At 39.2% G+C, this 20,428-nt stretch overlaps 1 protein-coding gene across 2 annotated transcripts; it reads left to right on the top strand.

Moving 5' to 3' along the window:
* The first annotated feature begins 621 nt into the window (after positions 1 to 621).
* LOC120717415 (rho GTPase-activating protein 6-like) lies at positions 622 to 20,179 on the top strand. Of its 2 annotated transcripts, none has more exons than XM_040005379.1 (13): positions 622 to 961; positions 11,699 to 11,858; positions 12,442 to 12,513; positions 13,294 to 13,556; positions 13,755 to 13,950; positions 14,441 to 14,496; positions 14,586 to 14,736; positions 14,840 to 14,988; positions 17,129 to 17,308; positions 17,802 to 17,899; positions 18,069 to 18,319; positions 18,828 to 18,896; positions 18,981 to 20,179. In XM_040005379.1, the coding sequence occupies exons 1-13, from the start codon at positions 815 to 817 to the stop codon at positions 19,547 to 19,549; spliced, it is 2,361 nt and encodes a 786-aa protein (XP_039861313.1). In that variant the 5' UTR covers positions 622 to 814; the 3' UTR covers positions 19,550 to 20,179. The 2 variants fall into 2 exon arrangements, with proteins under 2 accessions (XP_039861313.1, XP_039861314.1); XM_040005380.1 differs by lacking the exon at positions 622 to 961 and adding an exon at positions 1,779 to 7,221.
* Positions 20,180 to 20,428: the final 249 nt, after the last annotated feature.

Here is a 20,428-nt window from a genome sequence, read left to right as displayed (position 1 = left end):
GTAATATTTCTGTCTTTATTGTTGCTAAGATGTAAGGTTTAACACAAGAGAGAGCCAAAAGCATACTTTGGTCTTTGTATTCATGGTGTGAATGTGTCCCACAGAAAATTCATCTAGTGGCAGTTTCACTTTACATCAGTGTAATCAACACAGGCCCAGTTAGTGTAAAATGGACTTCACCATATTACCAGATCACAGAAAGACATATACTGTACATTTGGAGTCTTACAAAGAAGATAAATTAAGCTTCTTTCTAACAACTCTTTCAATTAAGTTAATGAGTTTATACTGTATGTAATAAATATGCAAGCAATATTTGGATAAGGTGTAAAATAGTCCAACAGTCTCATTTTTATTCAACAATAATGATTGTTTCAGCTTTCTAGGAGTCTCTTTAGTGATTTATTATTTTTGCATTGTGTTTTACGCTTGTGTACACGATAAAAATAAATAAATAAATAAAAATAAAAATTCAGCTGAGCCGCAGGAGGAACTTAAATGCACGCTTTCTGAGTCACAGCCTACTCTAACTCCTGTGTATTGGCTGTTTTGGTGTTCGGGGGGGAATTAACATAACTTCTTTAAATGGATGTTAAATGATGAAAGCAGGAAGCAGTGAGTCAGTGTTGGGAGGTGGAGGAGGCGACCTGGGACTCCAGGCGCGTATTTCATAATTCATAATACTGAACATGGTGACGCATTGGGGGACCTGCTGCTGCTGTGAAAAAGTCCTTCTTTCTCTCGTTTAGTTTGGACCTGATTATGAATCAGTTTTTCCACTTTTTTCTCCACAACCTGACAAAGTGAAGAAGATATGTCCGCTCAAGGACTGTTAAGCACTGTTTTCTCATGCTCGCTAAGCCCCAAAAGTATTGCCAAGCGGAGACTGAGGCAGACCAGGAGCTTGGACTCGGCGTTGATGCGACATTGCGGTACCGAAACTGAGGAGACGTCGACTAAGGTCAGTTGACTCGCCAGGTTTGATTGACTGACACCACAAATATAGGCTAACCGGATTTTCGGCGTACTTCCTCTGGTGTTAAATGTATTAGAAGAGGTCGCAGACAGTGATGATGTTTGTAGGCGATTATTGTGTGAAATGTTTTTGATGCTGACATGTTTTACTAAACTTTGGAGATGCACGCGTCCTAAAATTTAGGTTAGAATACAGAGAAATATTAAAAATGTTTTTTGTACCTAAGCGTGCAAGAGCGAAGCACAAGAGAGAACTTGTTTATACTGTTGCAAAATTCAGGAAGTAGTTGAAATTCCCATATGGATGATATATAGCCATTTATTATTTTATCTCAATTTTGCCTTTAAGGAAAACACTGGGAATTCGCTTTCAACAAATTTATCATCATCATTATCATTTATATTATTTGATTTATTTTTGATTTTCAGGTGGGCTAAATATCATAGGAAAATCCTCAGTATTGCAACATCACCAAGTCCATGACTAACAGAGCTCTTAGTTTCATGATGAGATGTGTAGACCTTTGATGCAGTCTGTGTGTCTCGGGACACTAAAAGTGATTCAGCTGGTTGCTTTTGTCAAAGTGATGTCAGCACAAGTCTTTGTCTTAACCAGCTCGTTGAACTTTGACACATTTGGCGAATCTGACACAGTGAGGGAAATCGGGTCGAAGCACATAAAAGGACAGACGTTTCTTTAGTATTAGTATTTTGCTATTATATTTCATTTAGCATCCTATATATATATATATATATATATATATATATATATATATATATATAAAACACCCCTGTTCTTACTTAAGAACTCATGGTAACTGTTTGTATTGTATAATGGAAATGCATTACAGATGTGACATTCTAATAGGCTTCCAATAAATGCCAGATATCTGGTCTCTCTTGCAAGTCAGAGCCTCAGAGCCTTCAGAAATTCGGTTTTCAGGGAATCTGAATGAAGCTGATCTAAGCTGGAGACACACCCTTTGTCAGCGAAGACTTTAATGTGATTTATGACTTTTTGGAGTGTGTGCATGAGTTAGCATGCACTTTTTCTCTTTTTTCTACTGAGCATTGTTGAATGTTCCTTGTGTTGCAATAACAAGCTTAGACGTGCAGGCAAATAGCAGAGTTACTTTTAGTAATATTAATTTAACTGAGAATGTGAGGAAGTATTTACACATTTATAGAAAGTGCAGCTGTGCAATTCCAGCACAAAACTAGGAAGAACTTCAGTCCCTTGAGCTGAAATCTGAAGTCTGAGATCATTTCTAGAGACCCACGTGACTGGTGTTAGCTTACATCGACAGCAAGTGCCTTACTGTATGCAAACTTTATTCAAGGTCACAAATCAAAGTCACATTTTGTGAGTTTGTCAGACAAGTGGTTCATTCGGAAAGAGTCAAAGTCTTCTGCAGAAATATTAGTAAAAACAGGCTGACAGTGTTTTCGCCTTTCCACAAAATACTGCTGTATCTCCACCCACTAAATTCCCCAACTTTGCTTTTACTAGTGTTTTTAATTACTTAAATGCCAACCGCTATTGATTTTGGATAAGAGAAGATCACACAAGCAAGCAGAGGGCTTATAAAAAATATAACACTGGTTGACACTGCTTTCTAATGATGACATGATTCAAATGATCAGGATGATTGGGAACTCATTGGTCCGTCAGTGTGATCCTGACATTAAAAAACACAATCTTTTCTTGTTTAAAGGGACGTGTCAGAACGGTATTTTTGATCTATGTTATTAAGCGGTTTGCTAGCTCCATAGGTTGAATATCATTGTGTTTTATTAGTGGTGTACTCACTCAGAATCTCAACAATCTGAGTGGAGATGGAAAGCAGAGACATCTGGTTTACATGAAGAAAGCCTCTCTTTCTCACAGTACAGCAGCATGACCTGATCCTTGGCTACAGTCCCTCAGGCACATATTTCTTCCCACTAGAGACTGTCCGACAAGAGACTGCATGGCATGGGGCTAAATCTGCTGGCTTACAACTGCAGCACTATAGTGTCAAGTTTAGTGCCTGATAAATGGAAACCGCCCAGTGGGTTAGATGTAAACATATGTGCAAAATCATTGTTTTTAATCATTTTGTCTCACATTCATCTTTCCACTGGTTACATAATAGAAAAGTTACAATCTGCTTAGTGTAAGTTAAACTGTATTCTCAGCCAAAATTCCTGGATACTTACACTGAATAACTAAAATCCATTCATAATCTTGGCTTCCATGAGCTGTTAAAAGCTTATGGATCACTTCTTTGTTTGTTTGTCTTTTTGTTTATATTATAGTTTTAGGGATTCCCCCCCCCAGTTCTGATCTGTGTATGGTGCTCAAGAGTGCCAATGAGAACAGCATGGTCCAACACGTTCCCAGAAGACAGGACACTGAGCAATGAAAGTTTTATTAAATTAAATAATTTCATAATTTAATAAAAATCTAAAGTGTGCTCAGCGCTTCAATATCATGACAGTTGGTATGACTGCCCAACGCTAAGTCTGTAACTTTTTGATATGAGTGTGTTGGTTCTTTCTCATGTCCTTATAAGTACGTAGATGCAGTTGCAGTCATGGTAAGCGTCCATTTGAGCTGTTTTTGATTTTGCCTTTTACTGGCTGCAATTGGACTGGAGATATCTGAAAAATGTTTCCTGACTTTTAAATCGGTGATGTGAAAAACTGCATATTTGAAATCATTAAGTATCTTTTTTGGCACTCAGTTTTAATATCGTTCACATGGAAAGTCACAGAGCTTTTGAAAACTTGAATGACTCAATAGAGCCAGATTAGATATCCAGCTATAAATTAGATCTAACATGGTAAATGGCAGGGTTATAACTGGGTTATTGCTTATCAAGCCTTTAGAGGGAGCCATGCATCATTTTGCAGGAGTAATGTAGTGAAGAAATGAGGATATTAATCACTGGAACGATGATTAGGGCTTGTTAGGAGATAATCTCCAAATGATATCCACACTCATCTTGAATTAATTAGTTACTTATTAGTATATATTTTACAAAATGTATGCAATTATACTGTTATCAACTTTCATACTTGCACTGTTCATACACAAGAGCATTAGTCCGTCATTTGCTTAAGCAGCATGGCTATTGGGTCACATTATTTATTAACTTCATGCCAAGTAGGAGGAGGCTGAATATATAGGTTGATAGATTTTGTCAACAACATTAAAGCAAATTTGTTTCTGATGACTAGAGAGCTTCTTAATCTAGTCAGGCCTTTTGCATCATTATTTATGTATAGATACTGACATAGAGCCTCAATTCACAAGCCACCAAGCATGCAAGCAATTTTCAAGCTTTCTAAAACTGCAGTGTTTGCGGCATTAAAGTTGAAAATGAGAAATCACAATGAGCCTCAAAACACATCAGAATGGAGCCCTGCGCGCTGGGTATATTGTTTCATGTAGAAAAAGAAACAGTGCAGCTTTGGCGTCATCTGCATTCCTCTAAGCATCACAGCACAGAGATGGCCTGAAGGGGGAAAAAAGAAAAGAAAAAGAGCTTGCAGGAAACTCAAAACTGCACTCTCGAATCTCACTAAAAGGAATTAACTTTATTAAACGCTGGAGGAGGCATATTTAAAGTGAAATTGAACTTGTTTTCAGAACACTGAAGTTAGAAAATATAGAACTAACAATAGCGCTGAAAGCATGACTGCAGTTAGAGCGCATAAAGTGCCCTTTTGAGTCACGTTTGTGACTCACAACTGAGTACGAGGTGTCTCACCAAATTGTCGTAATCTTTCAGTGTGCACGTAAGCGTTGCGCTTTCAACAGGAACATGTGGTTTCTGAAAATTAGCTCTTAAACTTTGACTGTTGTTGCATTAACTTAATAGGAACCGTATTGTAGCGGGGTAAAAATTCCAGCTGTTGTGTTCCCAATGATATGACAGTATGATTATCAGTCAAAATATGTTCCAGTGGATATGAAAAAAGCCTTTAATCGTATTATTATTGGTTATATCTGTTAAAAACAGTGTAACAAAATATCATAAACCACCCTTTTTAATTGTGAATCCCTGTATTCACCTCTTTTTCCGAAACTACCTAATGTGGCGTGCACAATAAACAGTTGCTTAACTAACACATGAGCACGCACACACAGCGTTCGTCTATCTGTTTATTTTTTAGCACTTTAATGACTAACCTGCTACTATGATATTCGTTTTAGAGTAAATTCGATTGATCTCAGCTGTTTCTCAAGTTTTGTGGAAGAGCTTGCCGGTGATTCAGTTATTACTGCTAAGCTGTCCGAAGAGCTCTCAAAGTGATGGAGGATTTCTCCACCCAACATTGCCATCAAAATGTTTTGTGTCTGTCTGGCGTGCTGCTTCCTGTTTATCATCCCAAAGCATTAAGAAAACTCATTTCCAGAGAATAAGTCTCAGCGCACTTTACAAGAAGATGTGGAAGAAAAATAAACAAGAAAAAGAAATTTGAGGCATGACTCTAGTACAAAGAGATCTACAGGTTTTAAGCCTCGCTTTATTGTTCCTGTGGAAGAAGTAATTGAACTAAGCAAACCTGTAGATTGGAAAAAGTTTGGAATTGCAGATGAGAATGAAACTTTGTCTAAAACACTCAAATATTTTGAGTTTGCTTCTCACAAGAAGCCTCTGCTTTCCAGAAAGGAGAGCTTAGATTTGTTGACTTGCGTAAAGCTGGGATTATAAAGTAATTTCAAAGTTAAATATTCATTAACTCACAATTGTCTGTAAGTAGAGAAAATTAAGTACTGTGGCTATTCTTGGTAGAAGTGAGCATTTATGTAAGATTACTCCAAAGACGCAAAGCAGAATGCTCATTTAAGTAGATGTTGTTAACATCTCTTTTCATCACTCTCCGCTGCGAGCAAATCAGTGAACAGACATGTTGACGTTGAAGTGTATGGGTACTACAAAGGTGTGGTACATTGGAGGACTGCTTTGTTGCCTCTGGGCCATAACAGCTTGGCATCACCCACATGAAAATTACATTAATTTTACAGGATAAAATCACAGTGGCTGTTTATGAGTTGAAGCTCAGCATGTTAATTGTTTAAGTGTATTAACATCAGAACATTACTGTGTTAATAGTAATAAATACTTGAGTTTCTGGGAGGTCATATCACACCTAATAACCGAAACCGGTTCACATGCTTTTCATCTCTGTAGCTGCTGGCCCTTTATTCTGACTACCAAGTTCTGCAGACACAATTCAGAAGCTTTAATTTCAGCACTATGTCGACGGTAGACTGTGCCAGCTGTGGAGACGTCCGAAGCAACACTAATGATGACCCAGTTCTAGTGAAGTGAGTACCTCAACCCAGCTCCTGAGGACATGAGTCAAGGGACTGTAGGGTTACATTTCCCCATGAATTCATTTTCTCAACTACTTGTGCAATTCAGGATTGTGGGTGGGGTTGATGCCTTTATAAAAGACTCATATTGAGTGCAGATACAGATGAAGCCTATCTGCAGTGAGCACAGCTGTCTGCTGGATTTAACAGTCTAGCCCTTATTTTCAAGCTATTTAACTCTAGCGTTAATGTTCTCTGGCAAACGGCTAGTGTAAAAGCTTACATGATATAGGAAACGTGAACTCACCAAGCCAAAGGTTGCAGCACTGTGCACCAAGCAAAATGGCATATTATTAATATACCAATAGGTCTAGAGCATATCCCAGCTAGCAAAATGCCCAGTAAAGTAAAGTATTATTATACTTTAATATACTCTTTACTTACTTTTTAAATTCATTTACTTATTTATTTTATTATAATTGGGTTCCCAAACTTCTCAGTAGCAACAGTGCCTGGCACGGCCTTTTGGGTAATGTAGTTCTAAGAATGATTGACACTTCTGAAGTATCGCGCAAAGCGACAAACTGGCTAACCGTGCGTGCTTCTGATGTACCTGCAGGTATGCGCTTCTGTGCTTTGGGATTCGTTTGTTTACTTGACACAAAGAGAGCTGACTCTTCCTGTCGCCCCCTCCCTGCCAGGCCTAACTTTATTTATGAGGCTTGTAGCAATGTAAATCGTACCCAGAACTTGTGTCACTTGCCAGTAGACGTGAGGCCGGGCAGTGCTGGCTGTAAACATGTGGGTTGCTTGTATCAGGGACGATGGTGTGAAATCGGTTAATTTGGCACTAATGGGCTCTGAGCGCAGTTGAAGGGTCACTTCTCGTCCGCGGAGACTTTGTGATGGGGGATCTGGAGCGAAGCATCACTTACGCTGTGAGTAATGTTTCAGAAAGTTAGCGATCTGAGCTGTTGACGCTCTGAATGTTTCCTAAACAGTTTGCAGAGTACATTTGCAGGCATTAGTGTAATGACATAAACTCAGGACGTGCGCTTATGCCCGACAGACTTTAACGCTTTTGATCCGTACGATTTTAATAGAGGTAGCATCACAATATTTCCAGTCATGCACCTGCACTTTTACTCAGCATACATTATGCGTCAATATTATTAGCCTTATCTTATGATGGCTCAGTCCTCTAAATAAATGTATTTTTTTGTTTGGTTGTTTCGTTTTTCAATAATGGAGGTTTAATAATGGTTGCAAAAAACTACAAACACAAAGAGAAATAACAGCTGACATCCACCCTTGCGTGCAAAAATCTGTATACCAGTGTTGAATGTAGTTGTTTCATTGCTTATTCAAATCTAATGCAGAATTCACTATACAACTCTCCAGCAAATAATGTTGACACAGTGTAAGGGCTCCATAGAAAGCTCTTCCTGTAATGCCCCATTCAATGGCTTCCTGAGCACTAAAGAATATTCATCACCCCTCTGGATTTTGTTTAAGGGTGGTTGATTGGTGTAATCTGAGCTTTCAATCTAGCCATATTGTATGAACTACCTTGCACATTTCCTCTCATTGTATTCGAGGAAGCGCTATTGTGTTTCAGCAAGGCTTTGACTTAAATTTAGGTCCTGCACAACCGGGTGCACCTGTATTTGAGAGCTGTGTATCAGTGAAGCTGGAGTGTTTCAAATTTAAATAGATATTCAGATCAGTTGCTATAAGAGCATAAATGGATTAACTTAATCACTTGATATTAACGTACCAGTAAATTGAGGATAATGCCCCATCAGGGACAAACATGAGCAAACGGTAATTCCACCTTTATGATGACAGCTTCTGTAGCATCTTAAAACAGCTTTTTAGCTCTGAGGTCACTATAATCTGACTAATTTGAAAAATTACAAAAGGCTACTACAAAAGGCAGTAATTGTCACAACCTGTTAATGATATAAAAAAGCACTTAATGAAATCTGTTCATGTTTGGACATGACAGAATTGAACCTATTGGCTAAGAGATATTGCATAAAAGAGGACGGTGCTTGGAACTGCACAAAGCAAATAAGTGGCTCTTTGTTTCTGAGTACTGTAACAACTGGGAGAGACTGTGGGAACCCAGCTCACCATCACATCAAATACATGGAGTGCGTTTCCACTCCCATACAGTCACAAAAGAGGAATGTGTGAACAAAGTGACATAACTGCAAATGTGACTTACTCGTGGCATTTATGCAACTGCAATGTTAATTATGTTGATCGTGCATATGGTTTTGTGACCTGGGCATTAAAGTTTTTAGTGTGTAGTTTCTGTCCAATGGCCAAAAAGGTTTGTAAAATGCAGACAGCTAAGATAATATTTATTTATCCTTCCATTTCCTAACCACTCATCCATCTTAGGGTTGTGAGTGATCTGGAGTCTATCCCGGCTGCCACAGGGCAAAAGTATCTCCTGCTCATTGCCCCTTTGAAAGAAAAGCCCTTTATTTTCATGTATATATTATATACAATTGATCAGAACTGTTGTAAATGGCAAGTAATGATTATAGGAATCACTAATCATACATTTGTAAATGGAATATAGTTGTACACAAAAAAAAAATAAAAAAAAATCCAAGCTTATCACATTAAAAGCGAGACTGAACGTGCATCTAGCATTTAAAGCTGGCAGCAGAAAAGAGTCACAAATCTATTGTGATACATGCCAAATACAGGTTATTGACTACTTTTCTTTGCACAGTAAAGAAAATATGTTTGTCATAGAATATTATTTGCCCGTGCATTACAAAATGATTAGATGCTAAAGAGCAGCTTCTTTCTATAGTAGTTCCATAAATTGATATTTTTTATCAGTTAGAATTATGCAAGATTATGTGCTGTAAAGAGGAGGATATCTAAAACTGTTCCAATTCTAGTTGGTACACTTAAGCACTGTTTTTTTTTTAAGTACTTGGCAAGTAGGTTGTTCCAGCATGCTGGGGAACTTCCCACACTTCTCCTGCGGTTTTAGGCTGTCTGCATTGCTTCTGTCTCTTGATATAATCCTAGACTGACTCTATGATGTTGGGATCAAGAGAGTCTGTGTGGCCCAGGCGATCTGTTGCAGGACTCGTTGTTCTTCTTGTCACTGAGGATAGATTATGACTGTGGCTAAAGGTTTGGGCTCGGTGTCATGCTGGTGAATGAATTAAGACTTAGTCAGATGCCTCTCTGAAAAAATGCCTGCGTCTTAAACTTTTTCACCGCTTTTATACTGCACATTGTCATACTGTATGTGTGCTAGATAATGGTATGCTACTGTTACACAGCCCTAATTCTCATTTAATGGGAGTGAGCCACTTTAGTGTAAGCCTTATCCCGATAATGAGTTACTAAGCTTCTTTGGAAAATGGCTCATATGACTGGCTTGACTGTACTGGATCAAAGCAGGGTAATCTCTGGGATGGAGATGCTCAGAGGTTGAGGATTTCAGATCAGATTATTTTCCTTGTCACTACTCCAGTATAAGACCTTTAGAATATCTGTAACAGTGTTTACTAATGAAGCGTTTTTTGTGAAATGGCTTTTTAGACGATAGACAAGCACCTGCTAAAACTGTACACACCATCACACACTATACTAAATTGAGCTAAAAAGAAATTAAGATGATGCATTTCACATTTAAGGGGAGCTATTATTGCACAGTCAGTATTGATGTTCAGCTGATCTAGTTAAGCTTTTGCTTTTTGTTTGGTTTCCAGCAGCTGTGCCCTATGGCAACGTGTTTTTAGGTGTTGCACAAATCCATATGTCAGTTTGTTTCATTCAGGTAAAAGCAGTTATGCCATGAGGCTTTTATTTATTTGTTTATTTTTAATTTGGGAAAAAACATTTACTTGGCCCCAGCTGACTATTACATGGTAGTCAAAGGTCATAATGACATTAATACATGTTTCAAGCACTATCACTTGTTAACAGAAAGAGTGATTGTGATTATGTTTCAGTTTTGGTCCCACAATGAACTCGTGAGTCTAATCTTTGATGATACATATATGGCAGTCATATGAAAAAGAAAGTTCTGTGAAAAACTGAGTACTTAGTACTGCTTCTACACCAAGTAGATGATGATAATCGCATGCACTTGATTAATTTGTCATCAGCAAGTGTGACCACCCCTATTAAAGCCTAAGTTTTTAAGGTTTTTGTTGGTCTGGTGTAATCGGCGCAATGCCGCAATCTTCACAGAAGTGGAAGTCCCAGAAAATTTATCCAAAGGTCAGACTCAGAGAGTCAAAGAAATTGGAGAAAAAAAAACTAAGAGCTACATGTCAGTCTTTACAGGCCTCAATTAGCATGCTAAATGTTATAGTTCATGACAGTGCATTTAGGAAAAGACTGAACAAACACGGCTTGTTTGGAAGGTGTTGCCAGGAGAAACCCTCTTCTCCCTAAAAAAAAACTTGGCAGCACGGCTTATCTTTGCAAAGTTGCATCTGAACAGACCGCAGGAGCTCTGTAACAATCTCCTTTTGTTAGGCAAGACCTAAGTGAAGATGTTTGACGAAAACCAAACACAGTATATCAGAACAAACACCTCATACCAGCTGTTAAGCACAGTGATGGAGGGGTGCTCTGTCCTCAGTCTGTCCGACAGCTATAGCTAGGCCAAAATTGAGTCATACAACAGGACAACGATCCAAAATCACAGCAGCAATTTGCAACAGAAAGATTGAAAAAGAAAAGTTGGGCCAGGTGTTGCATTGGCCAGACTTTGGAACAATGTCTGCAAACCTCAATGAACTGCACCGTTGTACAGGAAAGTGGGCCAGAATTCCTCCAAAGTGATGTAAAAGACTATAAAGTCATATAGAAAATGAATAATTCAAGTTATTGCTGCTAACGGTGCATGCTATTGAAAGATGGAGTGTAGTGGTTTTTTCTTTCACAGGAATGCATAGAGTCTTGTGAACACTTTCTTTTTCACATGACTGCATGTGTGTCTGGACAGATATGGATGCAATCTGTAACTACACTGTATGGTGGAGGCATACGGTCAAAAGGCCTCACATTACTGGGACACAAGTTCAGTCAGGCAGCATCACTAATGTCAACACCTCATAATTCTTGTTTCGACATGCAGAAAAAACATTTGTGATGGATTACATAAAGTGTTTAATACGATCACAACAAGAAATGAATAACATTTGCACATTGCAACCTGTTTCTCCCGTGCAGTCTGTCAGTTTCCCTCGTGGGAAACAGTTTTGATGATTTTCAGCTGCCAAGTGAAGCAGAACTGCAAGTGTTTGCCAGTTGATGCGCACTGCCATCTGCAGAGAGTGTGACAGGTCATGAACATATGACACAAATTATGGATGTAATTGTCTGATGTGCTTTTAAAACCTGCATGTTTGTGTTTGCCCTCAGGGTGACTTCACTTGGAACAGCTTGTCAGGAGGCACTGTTGGCCTCAAGCCCGTCCCCCTGCAAAGCCTCTCAGAATTGGAGAGGGTTCGTCTCCAGGATGTGGCCTTCAAGCGATTGCTTCGGTGTCATGACCTGGGCTGCCACATCACCATCCCTAAATGTATTACCACACACAGACACACACACAATTACAGGCCTCTTCTTGTCTCCCAAGTTGTTATTCTGTCTCAGGCAAGAAACTTTCTGAAAAAACACATGCTGAGCAACAGATGGGAAATGTTCCGCTCTCCTTTTTCTCCTTTTTGTTGTGTAAGGGCATCATACTCATAAACTCATTGGTTTAATGACGTGAGCTCATCTACGTTCTCCAGTAATAGGCTGAATCATTTCTGGATTCCACTACTGCTGCCCTCTATAAAGAAAGCTTTTAAAAACTGTTTATTTTCTGGTGAGCTGTCTTGGTTTTTCTTGTTTCAAAATCGTCCCTGGAGTCTGTAGTGCTTTGAAAACGCCATAAATAGAGTACATGTGAAAAATGTGCTGTTTTCTGAAAAGGAACAGTCCTGTAAATTCACGGTGAATTAAGATTTGCTTTGCATGTCATTATCTTGACATTTTTTATATAGTTTGTTTCTTAGCTCTTTTGTGTAGTGATCCTGAGAATATCAAGTGGAGCAGACATAAACAGAAACATATTATCTAGACCTCTGTTTTTTTTTTTTTTACCTGTGACTCTTTTTTAGATGGCCACAAGCACAAGAAGACACTCAGGAGGAAGTTGGATTCATTATCTAAAGAGAAGAGTAAAGACAAAGGTAACATGATCAGGATATAGTCTTAATTCTGGTGCTTTAAAGGGTAGTTTTCTCCCAATTTTCTATTTACAACATGAAGTGATGGCAGCATAGCAGGAACTTTGGTGCTTTCAAGCACTTCTTAAACAGATAAAGATAAACACAGCTATCTTTTAGGTCTGTAGGAGAACCACTGAGTCTTGTAAGACTTTCATTCCCTTCCAGTTTCTAGTCTAGTCAGCCTGTGACATTTTAAAAAATACTCTTTTATCCCTTTTGGCTGAAGCTGTATCGACTCACTGAAGCCGACAATCTCAGCTTTTTATACCCACGGAGCACTGAGCGATCAAAATCAGTACAGAGAGGGCTGTGATCTCCAACCACCACGCTGCCCCGCCCGCTGCAACAATCCAACAGGAAAGTGATGTTCTCTGTCAGACAGGCAGTCGAGGGAAATAACTAAAACAATCTTAAGTGGTGGCTTGTTCGTTACAGCCTATCCTCAGGCATGCCCAGCCCCCTCTTTCCTCTTTTCCCTTTTTGTTTACAAAAGCACTTGGGAAAGTATGTGCTCCCTCACTCTGAATATTAAGTGTGGCTGTAGAACAGTGTTCTTGGCATTTATCTTGAGCAGGATTTATTTAAAAATATATATTAAATGGTTTCTACGGAAACTAATCCAGAGAGTAAAATGGATAATACGCTGCCGTGATTGACACATCTAAAGAGAAGCTTTCTGTTGACTTGGAGCTTATATGTGAACTTTAAGTCTCGCTGTCTTGCTCTTCCCCCCTCACATAGACACCACGCCACAGGCGTTTGGCATACCACTGTCGCATGTCATATCCAACGACCGCATGCACAAGCTGCGGCACGATCACCCGCGGGAAGAGCACAGTGACCCCACTGAATTGATGCTATCCTTCCTTCATCTTACATCTAGCTACAAAAGGGCTAACAAAGAGCTCTCCAGCAGCAACTCGTCACTGAGCTCCACTTCTGAGACCCTTAATGAATCACCACTGCCCAGCACACCAGACATAGCCCCACGGACACGCAGACGGGTAGGCTTCCCTGTCAACAAACCTTACATACACTGATGTAGAATAACAAGTTATTTGTCTGATTATGCTTGCACTCGAGATTTCTTTGAGAATTTGTGACCTTTTTAGATGTTCCCCCGGAGGCTGATGATGTGGCCATTCACAGCATATGATCAATTGCTTTTCCAGTCATTATACTGTCACCCATCTGCTTAACAGGGCGGCGTGTCTGTGGATTGCATCACTGACCTTGATGACAACCAGTCTCGGCTCTTGGAGGCACTCCAGCTGTCTCTGCCAGAAGAGGCAGCTGGCAACACGAAGAAGCACCATGACAAAAAGCTCAGCCTTAACCCTATTTACAGACAGGTGCCCAAGATAGTGGACCAGTGCTGCCAGCACCTGGAAAAATACGGTACGTAGTGCACAAGTAAAGGTACATAAACACAGTGCAGAATACCAAATTAAATTCTATAAAATGTACAGTAATGCACCTCACAGAAGAAGGTCCTGGGTTCTAATCCACCATCTGGCTGGGGTCTGTGTGGAATTTGTATGTTCCCCTCAATGTCTGTGTGCGTTCTCTCTGGACACTCTGGCTTCCTCCCACACTTCAGAAACATGTAGTTAGTGGGGCTAGGCTAATTGGTCATTTGAAATTGGCCTTAGGTGTGAATGGTTGTCTGTCTCTTTGTGTTGGACCTGCGAAAGATTGGGGGCCTGTCCAGGATGTACCCTAGCTCTCACCCTATGGCAGCTGGGATAGGCTCCAGCCCCAGCAGAAGAAAATGGATGGATGCAAAATGTACAGAATATCCCCTTAAACACTTGGTTAAATGTTCATTGTCTTGCGATGCAAATGCCTTGGAAGTTGGCTCTAAAGGAGCATCTTTGTCTTTGTTTAGCCCTACAGACAATTGGAATTTTTCGTGTTGGGAGTTCCAAGAAGCGAGTACGACAAGTAAGACGTCAGCTTAGCTTTTTAACACCTCTGAACTTTATCCACGGGTAACCTTTTAACCATATCAGTTGTCACAATATTTCACCCAGCTTCGTGAGGAATTCGACCAGGGATGGCAGGTTTACATGGATGAAGAGCACAGCGTCCATGATGTAGCTGCATTGTTTAAAGAATTCTTAAGAGACATGCCTGAGTCACTGCTGACAAAAGAACTTTATACAGCCTTCATCAATACAATGTGTAAGAAAAAGACACACACAATAAACAATCCACTATCTTCTGATTACTTTGAAATTAATGTTAACTGTGTGTTTTTTGTTGTTGTTGTTCTTTTCTTCTACAGTGCTGAATTTTTCAGAGCAAGACAGTGCCATCCAGCTCCTGGTGTTTATGCTTCCTCCCTGTAACAGCGACACGCTACAGTGTCTCCTCAGCTTGTTGTCCACTGTGTCTGCACATGCTGAAGACAGCCTGGACAGTGAGGGACATAAGGTAGAGGCCGGTTTTTACAGCAGTCTAAAATGCTTCCGAGAAGCACAAGCTTTTGTGTGATGAATTTTATATAAGTGTGAGGTAGCACACAATGAGGTGATGATAATTTAGTTAATAATTTTGTCTTCTTTGCTCCCAGAAGACACCCAGAGTTTAACCCTTAGGAACTGCCTCTTTTGGCAAGAACTCACATTTTATAGCTTGTTGATTCTATCGCTGAATAGGAAAAAATATGTTAAATCACAAAACAATCTCATTGACAAACTGCTGATACATTGTATCCCAACTGCCATCGGAGGGAAGTCAAAAAGATATGTAGTACATCTGAGGCCTCTTATTTTTAATTTGAAGGAAGGGACATACCAAAACGCAACACCTTTATGGACAATATGGTTTCTTTAATAACCATTGAGTGAGGACATAAACACTGCACGTTGGTATCATTCTCTTCTGTCTTAGGGCCAGATTTACTGTTGTTCTGTGGAAAACCCTCAATTGGCTTTTTAAAAGCTGCTCTTGGGATTTACTTAATACGCACAGTGTCAATTTTGTGGCTATAAAGCATGGACACATTTTGTGGATTAAATTTCCCTCTGATGGTTCAGAATTTAGAAGATGAACAAAACATAAGCATTAACTTCATAGGTTTTGAGGTGGAATAAGTATCATTCAATTAAGTTTATTTCACAACAGTCAACAACAACGGTCGCCTCGAGGCAAGCATCATTTAATGAAATTTGGTAAATGCTCTTTTCACTGCGTGGCAAATAATAAACCTAACTGGAAGGGCCAATAAGTGTAAAAAATTAGGGAGGAGATTATTTAAATGAATCATACAAATGTGATTTACTAAGGACTGTTGCAGGCAAATTAGTGCAAATTACACCATTATTTAACTCGGGAAAAAGCATGTCTTATTTTGCGCCTGATGTGGCTGTGATAGTTGCCGCTAGGAACGTTAATTTATTTGAAATGCCAACAGGAGATGTTATCGGAATGAGTGCGTAATTGCTGTGGGTGGATTAGTCAAAGTTGTAAGTGCGGTGGCAGAACTTTGGCTCTGTCCTTTGGCTCTTCGCTGTTTCCTCCCACTGAATGTTTAGAAAAGCACTTCACATATTTCTTGTCCTCAATCACACTGGTATTTCAGTGTAACAGGGCACAACTTAACATGGACACGCAGTGGAAGGGGACAATAGTTTCCTAAAACAAGATGGATACAAACCGTGATGTATGAGAGGCAGCAAACGTACTTTTTACAGTGAACAAGGTAGTTTCCAGTATTTTGTCCTTCAAGTCACATTTCTACACAGAGATCAGCCCATACAGTGATAACTGCAGAGAGTACAAAAGCCTGTACATGTCTTTACTCAGCAGTGCATACACACAGTAGGGGTAACTCCATTAATATTCAGACAGGATCTGATGGCAAACAGTGTTTTGTGTTGTTATTCTGCACATCTCACAGGACAGCTGTTACAGATTCCAGGCGTATAGGTTTGGTTGTATTAAAGCAGTTTTTCTCCACACCTGAGCTGTCAAAGCTAGCCAAAGAGCAGATGGCCCAGCATCCAAATTCCCACAAAGTTCTTACCAGTTTCTTACAAATATATAAAACGTTCTCCTTAAGCTGTCTTCAGTAATTTGCTCTGCTCTTGGCAGCTTGTGTTGGTCATTACTGCGATGAGCCGGCTATGTTTGCATGAATAACTTAGTGCCTTATTAGTAGATCACTTGCAAAAGCTTTCATGCCCACAGGTGTTTTCTTTTTCCATCTTTTTTTCAATTCCAGCTAATTTTCCCTGCAATAAACCTGATATAGATGGATCTGCATATTTGATTTGACAGATTTTTCACAGTAGATCTCATCCTGACATAATCCTAATGGGAATTTGTGACTCCTCCTGGACTCGAACCAGCGATTGTTCATGTTTTTGCACTGTTATGTCATGTTATGCAGCACTTTGTTTGAGAATTACGAGACAGTTAAAGTGATCAGCTTATCCCAATATGATTATTAATCATCAACTCAAAAGCAAAATATGTGCAAATACATTGATATAATGAAAGTTTAGTTGGAGGATGTGTTTGTTCAGTAGTTTAAACATGTTATGAGAACTCTGTGTTCTGTTTTGTTTAGGTTACAGGCAACAAGATGACATCGCTTAATTTAGCTACCGTCTTTGGACCCAACCTCTTACACAAGCAAAAAAACTCAGACAAAGAATTTGCAGTAGAGAGTTTTGCCCGTGCAGAGGAGAGTGCAGCCATCATCGGCGTTGTCCAAAAGATGATCGATACATATGATACGCTGTTTATGGTAAGGGCTCTAACTGCAAACTAAGATGTTAAACATTCTTAAGGTTTTCTTTGGTCAGTCAGTGTTTGCTGTTGTGTCTTGTGCAAGTTCACCCAACTAGATGTAAAAATCGACTTCAAATAAAATATGATTCCAGCCTCTGTTTTGTTGGTGTGATGATGCCAGGATGCTCATCTTCATTATCTACATTCTCTGTTTTTCAACTGAAACCTCAGCCGAGTCACACTTTAGTTAAACTATCTGAAAATTATCTGTCAAGAAAATCAGCAGGGTAGAAGTCAATCAAACATGTATTTACATTAATTATTTTCTCAGTGCACCTTGCAAACATCTGGTAAATGACTCACTATAAACGAGCAGCGTAGGCTTTTTTTAAACCCTTCTGGGGGGCATCATCTAATTAATATGGAGAAGAGTTTCGTTCTGATGCGATTAATCACCAAATCAATGAGTGAGGATGAAGGAGAAACCAAATTTATGTCTTTTTTTCTAGGTGCCCCCTGACCTGCAGAATGAGTTGTTGATGAGTTTGCAGGAAACAGATCCTGATGTGGTGGATTATTTACTGCGGAGAAAGGCCTCACAATGCTCGTGAGTTTCTGCCTTTTGTCTCATTGTGCATTTATGCGCATGCATGACTACTTAAATGATCAGAATCAAGCACACATTATAGCTCGTGGTCACAGGTTTTTCTAGAATTGAGTGTTTTTGTCCAAACATACCCATCCATTAATATATTTCGTCTGCTTTGTCTTCACAGAGAGACCAGCCTTAGGTCAGAAGAGTCGTTCTCTCTGACTGACAGACGCTTGTCCAGTGACTCACACAAGCCATCTAGTGGAGAGGTTTCCCCCTATGACAATAACTCCCCCGTCCTGTCCGATCGACCGCAGTTTAAATACACAGAGGACGGCAGTCTGCTCTCAGACAGAGTTCCCAGACAGGACAAACTCAGAGACCAATCAAAAGACAACTCTGGCAGTACCTCCCCTACACTTTCTACTGACAAAGGTGAACAAAATTCATTTCAACAATAGTTTTAATGTATAAAGTGTAACTTGAAAGATCTGTGGAATTTTCTTCCTGAGAGTTCACTCCCACATCTATGTTAGCCAACAGTGCCTTAAAGTCACATTAAAGTCACATTAAAGTTCAGATATAATGAATACATTTGTAATATGAACATAAAACAGTAAACATGACAGTATATTTCCAAATAATAAAACACGATAACTTCTATTTTTTATGGTATCATTTTGATGCTTGAAATACTCCCAAGGAGGCGTTTATTTCTCTCTTTAAAAGACAAGATGGTCACATGTCATTAAACATTTCCATAACTTCCAGTATCTAATATATCTAAGATAATTTCTTTGTAAACGTCACATTGCCAAGGCCAAAAGGAAACAGAAAGAGGCTTAAAAAAGGTGAAATAGCTTTAACCTTCTCATATTTTGCATTGAGATAATATGCATTAAAGCAAAGAAAGTAATCCTCTTAGTTCTTTTGTTTCTGTTAGAGACCTCAGCTGACAGTTTCTGGGACACCTGGCATGAGCTGTTCGGAAAGGATTTCACTGGCATCGCCGGTAACTGAATCCATTTTACATGTTGCTCCAGATGGTCTTTGGATATGGAATAAATGCTGGATGCTAATGAATGTTTTCTCCCAGGATACCTTGGAGACGTGTCGGAATGTGACTCATACGGCTCATCCGAGGGGCTGAGCAGTCACCAAGGTAACAACAAGCTGCCTGTCAGTGCAACACAAATGTCATTGGGCGTTTCAGAATGCAGGCCACACCCTCCGGTGACTCGCTGCAGCAGTGGTCCTGATGACCAAAGAGAGCAGAGACACCCAGAATCGTTATTATTACATCAGGCAATGAGCAGCCAATCAGGAGCTGTTAGCTCAGACAACTTAGCACAAAGGACAGGATGCACTGAATGTCCATTACTCCAGGTCAGGACTGACAGTTTATCTTCCCTTAACTGCTCTCGACCTCTAAGAGAGACTCATATTTCTCACTCCACACCCTCCCTCTTAAAATCTCAGCATGACCCCCAAATCCCACAACAGTCCCAGCAGAGCGCTGACTTCAAGATTGTAGATACAGCAGATGCCACTGGGCCTGGAGAGGAAAAAGGCCCTGATTCTTCAAATTGGCAGAAAGAGAGGTGGCATATATGGAAGATGATGTCAAAAGAAAATCCAGAAGCTCTACCAGAAACGTTGGTGTGACCCACTCTTAACTGATAAGCAGACTGTGGATCAATGTTTTTTAAAAACATGTGCACGTCTCCTGTCACATCATCAGGTTATCATTGTGTGCAGTTAACATTATCAGTTGATTTTAGTGTTTTATACTGAATATAAAATGCTAAATGATATATACTTGTTATTGTTATTTTGCACTAACTATATAGTTTAAGCATGATTGTGTATGTTTTTGTATTTTTTTTTAAAAAGAACCATGAAAAACTTGTATGTAGACTTGAATGTAATAATTGGACTTGAATATTGTTTTATATTAATGCTGAATGTAAATATAAAAAAATGTTTTTTAATATTTCTTTAAATTTATAGCAACCTAATCTTGACACATCTGTAAATGCTGCAATAATATGTGTGTCTTGAGTTCATGGCTCATTGTTTTTTTGTATTTTTTCTTTCAAGAAAATGCTTACATTTTAACAGAAGTTCGTCAGCTTACCAACACTCCTAATTTTTGTGTTTGCTACAAAAAGAAATTATTGTTAAGCAGCATTATTTGCAGATATGAATATATTTAATATAAGTTTACAGTCATTTGTAATTTAATGAAAAACAACTTTCTCCAGGTGTCTCCTAATAAACAGACTAAGAGTTGTCTCTTTGTGGTCACATTTCCTGCCTCACCCATTTAGCTTCACTCAGATTCCAGAGTCCTATCTATCTAGCAAAGGTTGTGGGCTGTACCAGGAAGTGGCACGTATCAGCACCGAACATTGAGATATAGTATTAAATTACATTATATGATATGAATATATGTATATATTAATTTATTCATTTATTTTAGGTTCAGGTTTACTAAAATGGCTACTGGTAGGCAGTAGGAGTTCAGAGCACAGTGAAACAATT

This window comes from Simochromis diagramma, unplaced genomic scaffold (genome assembly GCF_900408965.1).
Source record: "Simochromis diagramma unplaced genomic scaffold, fSimDia1.1 OVJJ01000501.1, whole genome shotgun sequence".
Taxonomy (NCBI): domain Eukaryota; kingdom Metazoa; phylum Chordata; class Actinopteri; order Cichliformes; family Cichlidae; genus Simochromis; species Simochromis diagramma.
Note: the sequence above shows the minus strand (reverse complement) of the source record. Positions and strands in the feature narration are given on the sequence as shown.